The 11,648-nt window shown below is 41.0% G+C and overlaps 1 protein-coding gene across 3 annotated transcripts in view; it reads right to left on the bottom strand.

The window, feature by feature from the left end:
• Positions 1–1,344: 1,344 nt before the first annotated feature.
• Positions 1,345–11,648, bottom strand: part of DNAI3 (dynein axonemal intermediate chain 3) — a 68,150-nt gene continuing 57,846 nt past the window's right edge. For all 3 annotated transcript variants that reach the window (XM_019710209.2, XM_019710212.2, XM_074335072.1), the window contains 3 exons: positions 10,483–10,574; positions 9,294–9,416; positions 1,345–1,632 (listed from right to left, as the gene is read on the bottom strand). In XM_019710209.2, the coding sequence (XP_019565768.2) occupies positions 1,489–1,632; positions 9,294–9,416; positions 10,483–10,574 (359 nt within the window). In that variant the 3' untranslated portion in view covers positions 1,345–1,488. The remainder of the gene's footprint in view (positions 1,633–9,293; positions 9,417–10,482; positions 10,575–11,648) is intronic.

Genomic DNA, 11,648 nt, shown 5'->3' with positions numbered 1-11,648 from the left:
GAGACAGTCCAATAACGAGGAGACTAACACGTGCCATCTCATGTCCAGGCGCTCATTCACCCCTTATAAAAATGTTGCAAGGTAAATACTCACAACCTGACTGATAGAAGTGGAATCTGTTTCACAGTGAAAAGTTATCTGTCCAAAGGCTGTGGACACAGGTAGTTAAGTGTTACTATCTATCTGACTTTTGTAGTGAATAAAAGTTTGAGTTGATTGCCTCTAGCAACTTCACTTACAAACCTTAGCATCATCCTTCGTCTTTCCTTCCTTATCCAATCAGCCTTTCATTTCTATTTTCCCATTAAGCTTCAGGACAGGGCATCCTAATCTTTTACCTTGAATTATTCTTACTGTCTCCTAATAGGATTTCCTGCCATGACGTTCTCCCCATTCTAATCCATTCCTTATCTTCCTGAATATAAAGCTGATTGTGTCACCTTCCTGCTTAGTCTTTCTATTAATTCCCTATTATCTGCAAACTATAATCCAGCTTCTTTAGCTTGGTTTACAGGAACCTTCACAATCTGGCTCCAAGCTACTTTTCCAGCCTCATCTCCTGCTAGTCTCCCCCCAGTCCCACGTCCCATATCAGCCACTTTGGTGACATTGAATCTCTCATTGAGATACACCAGGCTCTTTCATAACTCAGTTTCACACGCTGTTTCCTTCTCACTCCCACACTGGTTAACCCCCAGTACAACACTGGCTGGAAGACATGACGAGGGGCACTGGGTCTCGTTCCACACAGCCAAGGCCAGCTTTTATCTTTTTACCATTAAGCGTGATGTTTATTGTAGGGTTGTTTTAGATACCCTGCATCATGTTAAGGAAGTTCCCCCACCCCCATTTTTTTCGTACTTGCAAATAATTTATTGTTGTTTTATCATGAATGGATGTGGAATTTTATCAAAAGTTTTTCTGCCTCTATTTTGGTATCATAATTTCTCTCCTTTAATCAATCATTGATTTATTTTCTACTGTTAGGTTGCTCCCTGGATAAACCCAACGTGATCATCATGTGTTACTCTTTCTTTGTACATATATTTCTGGATTTGATTTGCTAATATTTTGTTTAGCATATGGCCCTACAATCTATGTAGTAGCCCCAGGGGAGCACTTTTTGGAGAGGTGACCCAAAGCGACCTGATCATTAGGAGCAAAGTTTGATTCCCACTTCTGACTGGTGTTAGGGGCTCTGAATGGATGTCAGAAACGGGAGTTGAGGGGGCGTCTGAAGCTGCGTATTTCTACAGGAAAACGAAATTTTCATCACCAATAACTTTCATGTTCGGTACAAAGGTCAGTACATATTTAGTCTGAAAATGAAAACAGATCTTATTGTTATAATTCAAAAATTTTAATAGCAGTGAAATAAAAGCCTAATATTTATAAATAAACTTATTTACTGTTTGGTTTGCTACTTTACCTTACAAAAAAGAAAAGAAATCCCACAAAGCCTCCAAAACACCCCTACAGGAAGGTTTTCTATTCCACATCCGTGAATGACATCTTGTCTGTCATTTTGATTAGGCCCAGATTTAGGAGGATGGTCTTTTCCAGTTCTAAATAACTCTCGTAGTCCATTTGCAACTCAGCCTCCAGTTGCTCTTTTGACTTCTGATACGTTTTCTAGGGAGAGAAAAAGCAAGTCGTCCTATAAAACACAGACAACTAGAACTACCAAAGGATGAGAAGGAGCAATTTTTGAACAGTCTGTCTGGCTGCTGCTCAATGGAAGGGGTTTGCAGGAGGGCAGAGGGTGGGAGGGCATCTCTTGCGAAGTTAGGGGGAGGAACTGCTGGCTCCGAAGGGGAAGGGCAGAGCGAGAGCTGAGAAGTGTGTGCAGATTCAAGGTAACTCCTGGGGCTGGGCAGACTGAATTTGCTGATGGGTTGGATGTGGGCTCTCGGGGGCAGCAGGGAGCACATTGAGAGAGGAAAGAATAACAATAAGGAACGTTTCTTCCGCTAATTGACCCAACACCACTTGCTAAATAATTGGTTCTGTTCTTTGATCTGTCAGTGTTTGTATTAGCACTGCTATGGTTTCATTATTGTGGCATTTTAATTCATTGTAATAGTGGCTAGGGCAGTCACGATTTTTAAGATTTCTTTTCCATCTGTGTCTTCTTTCAGATGAACGTTACGAACACTCCATCTTGGTGTGTGTCATCCTTGAGTTGCCTTTGTTTCTCCTCTGTCATCTTCCCATCCTATTGTTTTCCTGTGCCTTCTGCTCGTTTGTCACAAACGCCTGTCTTTGTGGATTTCATCAAGGGGAACCAACACTCTAAGCTTTTATTCTAATTCTTTAGAGAATAACTTTTAAGAGCAGTTTTCCTCCTTTGAACATTCACAATTATTGCTATTCCCTTCCCCTTTGTTTGCTGAATTCTTTCCATATGTTTGATTTTCTCTCTCTTTTCTTAATATAGCTGCTTTCTCAGATTCCTTGTGTCTAATAATTGTTGTACCTACTTCATAGTACTGTGAGAATTTAATTAATTATTTAACATGGCAAGTCCTCAGAATAGTGCCGAACACCCAGTGAGCGTTTAAAACATGTTAGCTACAGTAACCAAGTCACAAAAGAGCAGGGCTTGACAGGTAGGGTGAGAATAGAAAAATGTTATTTTTCTAACCATGGTCCTTTGCAACCATATGTGACAGATTCTGTAGCATTTCCCATCACTTTAGGTATTAGGAATAGTGTCATTTTCAGGTATTTGAATATCCTGCCCAGGCTAATATCAAAGTGAAGACTGCCCCTTGGGACCTCCCCACTACAAAGCCCCCACTGTGCACCTTCAGCCTCTTTCTGTAGAGTTTGCCTCATCCCAGTTGGAAAGTCCTTTTGGGCATCTGATTTGAGCCTAGCTACTTTCCAAGGGTTCACCTGGCCCCAGGAAAACTCACCACCCTCACTCTGCCATCAGTAGAAGTTCACTGCCAACAGGCCCTCTCTCTACCCTTCTGTTAGAGCAGTTTAAATCAATCTCTTGCCTGCAGACTTTCCAGCCTCAAGAGTCAGGCCCTAGTCCCTGGGTTCCCAAAGCTCTCCCTGGACATTCTGTTCTGGTCATGGTAACTCCGGGCCTTTGGATTTCTGTGGCTCAGCAAGCCTCCTAACACATATCAGAGGCCAATTGTCCATCCTGACCAGCCACCTATCTCTAATGGAGTCTGGTGTTGCAGAAGTGGGAAGTGGGAAATACGTAGCCTTCTGACACATCTCTCAAAAAACAAGGGAAAAGAAAAACAACCCTCTTCTAATCTTCTTTCCCATATATCTTGCTTCCTTTGTGCAGTCTGAAGTACAGGTAATTTACTAGATGTTGCAGAATTCTCTTCTAAATCCCATATAGACGGCATAATTTATGGATCACATGGAAACTGCTACTTATCCCAGCTTTCGGTCTCCAGCTAAAATTCCAGTTAGGAAAATTCCCACTACATGTGCTGTGAGAGCTGTAATTACTATTATTTTTCAGGAAGTGAGCTGTATTCGGACTCAATGTTTACAAAGAGAGGGGAGTATGATTTCCCTTAGATCTATGGGTTGGAGTACAGCCTAATCCCTGGCAATGGGGGGTGTGGGGTGTGGGGGCCTCATAAGAACCAGCCGTGCTCGACAAATGTGTGATCCTCCCCAGCTCTCTGTAATAATACTCACAGTGAACACTTACTAGCACTTTCTGTGTGCCAGTCACTGGCTAAGTGCTGTAAATATTTTAACTCTAATCCCCACTGCAGTCCTCTGAGGTTGTTCCCATTTTCCCTTTTCTTAGCAGTTGCTAATAAGGAGATATTTCTGACTAACATTAGTTTTTCTTTCCTTGGTCACTCTTCTCATGTTCTAAATGTAACAGAGGAGCCCTTTAAAAGCTATTCATTTACCCACACTCTAGTGTCACAAACAATTTGAGAAGTGGTAGCACTACTTAAAATAGGGTACTATGACAACTGAAAATGAAGTTTCAAGGAGTTGAAAATGTTTTGCAAACTCAAAAGCATGATACAATTTCAAGATACGATTATTATAATATTCAGGTGTTTTAAAAGTATTTTACATGCAAATTATTTTGTATTATCCACATTGTGCTTGCTTCCACTGATGTGGATAATTAGGAGCTTTCATTATGGTACTTAAAAAGTCATAATAATCGTGGATAATTGCTGGCATAAGAAACGGGCAGCAGATTATCTCCCACAACAGAATTTCAACCAGTGTTTGTGAATGTGCAAAAAAACAAGATCATTTTTTTTTTTTTTGTAGCTGGGGAAAACAGTGAAAAGTTAATCAGTATTGTTTTATGCCTTGTCACCACTAAACAGTTTTTGAAATGACGCCCTCTGCTTTTATTACACTAATTCTTATGTATCAATAAGTGATCATGTTAATCTATTTGCCACTGCAGTACTTTAAAATATTTCCATCTGCATGTGCTTTTATTTTATTTTTTTAAATATTTTTATTAAAATACAGCTAACATACAATATTATATTCATTTCAGGTTATTCAACATTTATATACCTAAAGAAGTGATCACCATAAGTCCAGCAACCATCTGACACCGTACCACACGATCATAATATTACTGACTATATTCCCTATGCTGTACATTACATCCCCATGACTTGTTTTATACCTGGAAATTTGGACCTTTTATTCCCCTTCACCTTTCCCTCCCTTTTTTAGTTTTTCAATTACAGTTCACATTCAATATTACTTTATATTAATTTGAAGTGTACACCATAGTGTTTTGACACATATATTTTCAGAAGTGATCCCCCTGACTAGTCTAGTACCCACCTGGCACTATACATAGTTATTACCATATCACTGACTATATTCCCTGTTCTTTACTTTACATCCCCATGACTATTTTGTAACTACCAATTTGTACTTCTTAATCCCTTCACCTTTTTACTGTGCCGCAACCCCTCCCATCTATCACCCCAACAAATTTAGTACTAATATGACTCATACATATTTATTACAATATTATTGACTCTGTTCCTTATGCTATATCCTACATTCCCATGATTACTGTGTAACAACTATTTGTACTTCTTAATCCCTTCCCCTTTTTCACTTACCTGCAAGCCCCCTCCCATTTGGCAACCATCAATATGATCTCTGTATCTATGAGTTTGTTTCTGTTTTGTTCATTTTGTTCTTTAGAATCCACATATAAGTGAAACACATTGCATCTGTACTTCTCTGTCTGACACTCCACTTAGCACAATACCCCCAGGTCCATCCATGCCATTGCAGATGGCAAGAACCCATTTCCTTCCTTGGCTGAGCAATATTCCATTGTATGTATGTACCACCTCCTCTTTATCCATTCATCCATCAATAGACACACAGGCTGCCTCCATATCTTGGCCATTGTAAACAATGCTGCAAAGAACATATGGATTACATATCTCCTTGAAGTAGCATTTGGGTTTCTTCAGATAAATACACTGAAGTGGGATTATAGGTCCTTCTTTGTCTCTTGTTATAGCCTTTGTTTTAAAGTTTATTTTGTCTGGTATAAGTATTGCTACCCAAGCTTTTTTGTTGTTGTTAATTTCCATTTTAATGAAATATCTTTTTCTATCCCTTTACTTTCCATCAATGTGTGCCTTTCAATCTGAAGTGATTCTCTTATAGGCAGCATATGTAAGGGTTTTGTTTTCTTATCCATTCAGCTCTGCTATGTCTTTTAAGTGGAGCATTTAATCCATTTTCATTGAAAGTAATTGTTGATAGATATGTAGCTATTGACATTTTATTATTCATAATTTTGACCTTAAAGAAGTACCGAGCTTCTTTAGCTTTTTCTTGTCTGGGAAGCTCTTTATCTGTCCTTCAACTCTAAATGATAGCCTTGCTGGGTAGAGTACCCTTGGTTATAGGTCCTTGCTTTTCATTATGTCGAATAGTTTGTGCCAATCCCTCTGGCCTGCAAAGTTTCTGTTCAAAAATCAGTTGACAATCTTATGGGAGCTCCCTTATAAGTTACTAGTTGCCTTTCTCTTGCTGCTTTTAAGATTCTCCCTTTGCCTTTAACCTTTACCATTCTAATTATAATGTGTCTTGGTGTGGGCCTGTTTGGGTTCATCTTGTTTGGGAATCTGCACTTCCTTGACTTGTATGTCTGTTTCCTTCTCCAGGTCAGGAAAGTTTTCAGTCATTATTTCTTCAAATAGGTTCTCAATCCCTTGCTTTCTCTCTTCTCTTTCTGGTACCACTATGATGTGAATGTTGTTATGCATGATGTTGTCCCAGAGGTCTCTTAAATTATCCTCACTCTTTGGATTCTTTTTTCTTTTTGCTGTTCCAATTTGGTGTTTTCTACTACCTTGTCTTCCAAATGGCTGATTCAGTCCTCAGCTTTATCTAGTCTGCTGGTGATTGTTTCAAGTGCATTCTTCATTTCAGTTATTGTATTCTTCACTTCTGAGTGGTTCTTTGTTATAGTTTCTATGTCCTTTTTTATGCTTGCTATCTCTCTGTTGAGATTCTCACTAAGTTCTTTGACTATCCTATCACCATTGTTTTGAACTCTGTATCTGGGAGGTTGCTTGCCTCCACTTTTTTGAATTCTTTTTCTGGAGTTTTCTCCTGTTCTTTCATTTGGGGGCACATTTCTTTGTTTCCTCATTTTGGCTGCCTCTCTGTGTTTGTTTCTATGTATTAGGTAGGTCTTCTATGTCTCCAAGTCTTGGTCCAGTGGCCTTATGTAGTAGGTGCCCTGTGGGGCCCAGTGGCACAGTCTCCCTGGTCACCTGCACTGGGTGCTGTAACAGTGTTCCTTGCGTGGGTTGTGTGTGCCCTCCTATTATAGTTGAGCCATGGTTGCTATTGGCATGTCAGTTGGTGGGATTGACCCTCAAACTAATTGGTTGTGGGTTTTTGCCATGTCCACAGCTTACAGGATGCTGTCAGGGGGACGGGGGGTTGGGGGAGGTGGGGACTTACCCCACTGAGTGGGTTTTGCCCCAGTGGGCTCTGGTGCCTGTTCAGACCACCCTTTATGAGCCACTTGTGTGGTGCTCTGCTGTGGTCTGAAGCCAACCTCCAACCTCCAAGTATATTAGTTCTGGGGTTTCTTGCGAGGGGCTCTGGTGCAGGCCCAGGTCATCCACTGCCTGTGACCAGTCAGGGACCACCTGGTAAAAGCTACAAAGTGATTTGTGGTCATTTGCTGCTTCTGCTAACCCTGGAGGTGCATGGGAGAGGCCATGCTGTGGACCAAAGACATCTGCCACCAGTACCAGGCCTAGGGGAGCTCCACAAAATGTTAGGACACCGTGGAGGCCTGCTGCCACCTGCCTGCTCCCTTAAGGTTCAGCCACTGATAAAGCCTCATGCGGCATGCAAGTTTGGTGAGGCAAGGTCTCAGAGAGTCACTGGAGTTGGAAGAGTTATAGTCACCAGGTTAACATAAATTCTGGTTTGGTGCCAGCGCTAAGCTTGAAGCTACTCAGCAAAAGTCTCAGAGCACATGGAGATCAATCGCTGCCCACCTGGGGTTTACCAGACTCTGATAGCTTTCCAAGAAAGAGTGCAATGTGAGTGGGGCTGGCTACCCTTGGAGAAAGGGCCTCCAGCATTAGGGGTGTTGGGTCGGGTGAGGTCCCATTGAGTCAAGGCCTGGCTTCCAGACCAATCAGATTCAGATTTGGCTGTGTGGGGGCGGGCTCAACACAGTAAAGATGGCTCCCACCTGCTGGCTGCAGGGGAGGAGGACCTCCTCACAGGGAAATGGCAACTGTCCTCCAGCCCTCAACCTGGACAACACAAGTCTGCTCCCCATGTCTCTGACACCCCCAAGTTACTGTCCCTCAGTTGAGGCCCAAGGTGAGTGTGTGGGAGTGAGAGAATCTGTGCACAGGCCCCTTAAGAGGATCCCTGGGTTTCTCACAACCTTCCATCCCACTCTGATTGTTGGAATCCCCACTGTGTTTCACAGCCAGATGTTGTGGGGGCTCATCTTCCTGGCACCAGTACTCTGTGCTGGGGAGGCCAGTGTGGAGCTGTGGTTCCTCATTCCTTTAGGGGGAACCTCTGCAGCCGAGATATCCCTCCTGGTTCTCAACCGCCACATGGAGGTTTGGGATTAGCCAGTTCTGCGTCCACCCCTTCTACCAGTCTTGACTTCTGTTCAGGCCAACTTCAGATGGCTTTTCAGGTCGCTTGTTCTATAATTTAGTTGCAATTTTAATTTGTTCATGAAAGGAAGCAGGCACAGTGTTTATCTACTCTGCCATCTTGGATCTCCTCCACCCACCTGCTTGTGCTTTTAATTGAGACCTAAGATCTCACATGAATAATTACATTGGAGGATGCTACATATTTACATATACAGAAACTACAGACGGGATCAATGATGAAAATACTGGCAACACAGGGCAAAAAAGGGAATGAGCAAGAGTGAAGTAGAAATATGGACTAAGATGATCTCAAGTAACAAAGAGAGAACTGAGTTCACAGGATATTTAAAGACATCATAACTGTGGACAAGGGGAGACCAATAGAGTGACAGAATTCATATCAAACAGAGAGGCTGAAAAACAGGAGAATGGGGGGATTCAGAGTTCTAGGTTCCTTTTCAGTCAAATTTAATGAGTGCGTCCTGTAGCAAATTCTTCTCTATCTCAAATTTCACATCTCAAGCATAGTATATCATAGCAAACTTCATGTCTGTCTCTGTGCCTGTCCATATATTAGCTCCCAATTAATGAAAGTTTACTATTTGTTAGGTTACTTAACTGAAAGCCTTACAGTAATGCTAAGAGGTAGTTATTAGTATTCCCATTTTAAAGACAATGGAACTGAAGCTCAGCAAAGATGTGAGCATTGCTCAAGATCTCATCGCTAGTAAGTGGTGGAGTTGGGATTTGAACTGACATGTCTTTATTCCATATTCCATTCTTTCTGCATTACCTGTTTTAATGCATTATTCACCAGGTGTTAAAATTCTATATAATAAAAGCATTCAGGTTTTGAATCATTGTATCTATAAATGGTATATAGATACAATTGTATCTAAATGACTTTGAAATTATAAAACATTTCAGAAACTTAAATTAGATAGAATCTTGCTAGGTGTTCAAATGGTAGGTCTCACTCATGGTAAGCTTGGAAATCAGAGAAATGCCCTCTTGACTGTTACAACAATAAGAGAAAAATGTGAAAAAGCATAATTTTCCTATTGAAATTGTGGACTAAGCCAAACACACATATTTCCCGTGGCGTTAGAGAAAAGCAACTTTTGGTTGTGAGATTTAACTTACGGATTTTATCTTCTCAGTTTCCAGCTCCATTTCTTTCTTGTCTTGTTCACGGATTTTTTTGCGCTGTTCTACATATTCCAAGTGCTTGACTTCTCTTTCAAAGTAGTGGCTCACACTTGATGCCTGTTAGAAACACAGGCCCATGAGACAGGAGCCCGTATGGAAGCCCCAGTGGTCTTTAGAGGGCTCTGGAAGAATTCCTGCTTTTATAACTCATCAGATACTTTACTACTTTGGGATACTGCCCACAGGCCCACTACCAGAGAAATCAGCTCGATATGGGGACTACTGTACTCAGTTTTAGGGCCCTGCAAATAGGAGGATTCCAGGAAGGGAGTGAAGGTGGAAGGAGAAAGCTGCAAATTTTGTAGAAGGAATATTCAGAGATTGCTTATTTCCCTTTCCTTCCTTCTCACTTCTAACACTGAGGGAAGATTCATACCATCAACAAAACTTGAAAAACCCAGATGATATCAATATAGACCCTAAATGGACTGTGAGCAGAGTTGAGTTCCTGGTCCCCTGGAGGGCTTAGCATGTAGGCAGAAGAGTAGAAGCTGGAAAGTAGGCAGAGAACTTGGGCAAGGTGACCAGGTGAGGGAAAGCTTTTTGTCTGACAGTAACTAGGCTGATATTGTTGGGACTTGCAACAGATTACAATCAATACATTTAATGTTGGGTGTATACATATTTATGTATTTCTATAGATTGATCTTTTTATAACTGTATTACCATTGCTTGAAACCCGTGGGTGGTGGGTATGGTGGGGCAGAATATTGCCACTTTCAGACATGCTGGTTTTCATACATCAAGTTGGGAGAGGATGGGTGATGACTGGTAATGGAAAGATGCATAAGAACATCAACTGTGCCCTCCGAGAAGGGCATCGCTGAAACGAGGGTCCCACTTTGGTTAGAACCTGGAAATAACATCTTACGATTATGAATCCCCAAATCAATTCTTCTCTGAATCTGGGTTTTATTTACTTGGCCTCCCTCTTATTGCATGTTTGTTTTTTCTCTTGCTTCAGACGATTTAATTCATAAAACAGAAATACATGTCCTTAGTTTTGACTGTACTGATTCTTTTGTTCTCTTATAGAGCAAAAATGCTATCATTTTTGAACACACTTTTAAAACATGCCTCAGCAAAATGGTTACACAAATCCTCAAAGCCAAAAGTTACTGACCTCATTGGCAGAAGGGTGACTTAATGTCCAAGGGATTTCTAGTATATGCAGTGTTCCATAATAATCGGCCACGGCTATAAACTGCTGCTTCGCTGAAAGATTAAAAGAAAATGGGGGTTAAAACAATTCAGCAATCAGAAAGCCATCTTAGAGGTTAAACACGAAATGTGGTTTGGTCTTGTGGTCTCCCAAAAGGGCTGCTGTGCTTACAATGATTTAGCATCTTCCTTAGACATTCATGACCGGGGATCATACAAACATGTAAAAGTCATTTTTTTTCCAGTTGATGAAATGAGAACTGAGATCCTCAGTATTTGACAGCCACCCTGCCTACTTCCAATCTTGTTTTCTTGGTGTCTGTATAAGGAGTGTGGCTCCTAGCTGAGGTTGACTCTCTGGAGTGGGGTCCCCTGGGCAGACTTGAGAACAAAGCAGGGACAACACGTGGAAAGATTTTCAAAGGAAAATCATAAAGTAAAGGCTAAAGGATGCCATAATACAGGTGAATTTCAAAGACACAGCCAGAACCAGTTTTCTTATTTAAAAAAATTGTTTCCTTTGAGCATTTAAAATGAATATAAAACACAAATGTGTTGGAGAATTTTCATTTTCTATCTCATCATGTGTTTTTTCTTCTTCTCATTTTCAGAAGGTCTGGTTTAAATTGCTGTATCCTAGACTTGTAATCCCTGTAGGTATACAAAAGCAGTGTTTTGTAGCAAAGATAGGAAAACACACTTTGGTGACACATACAGGGAAGCAGTAGCCAGACTGTGACACTGTAGAGATTCTGTAATCTGAATTTCTTAAGTGTAATGTTTCTGAGAGAGAAAAGCCTAGGAAGAAAATGTTATGCCTGCACACCTTTGGAAACAAAGGGAAACTTCTCTTAAAAGAGGCAAATATATTGGGTTTACATAGAAAGTAGTACTTGGTTGAAACGGAAATATTGAGACAAAGGAAATCAAGTATTAGGCGAAGGTCAGAAGGATGCTTTTCAATGTATGGTTCAAAACCAGCCTCTGCTTGGCATCCTAAATATGTTTCAGAAATAATTGTTGATGAAGAAAACAGTGAGAGAAGCTCAGGTTGTATCCAAGAGATGGTTGCAAGAGAGGATGGGAAGAATGGGAAGGAAATGGAGAAGGAGAAGAGAAAGAAAGGAA

The sequence above is a fragment of the Rhinolophus sinicus genome, linkage group LG06 (genome assembly GCF_036562045.2).
Source record: "Rhinolophus sinicus isolate RSC01 linkage group LG06, ASM3656204v1, whole genome shotgun sequence".
NCBI classification, from domain to species: domain Eukaryota; kingdom Metazoa; phylum Chordata; class Mammalia; order Chiroptera; family Rhinolophidae; genus Rhinolophus; species Rhinolophus sinicus.
Note: the sequence above shows the minus strand (reverse complement) of the source record. Positions and strands in the feature narration are given on the sequence as shown.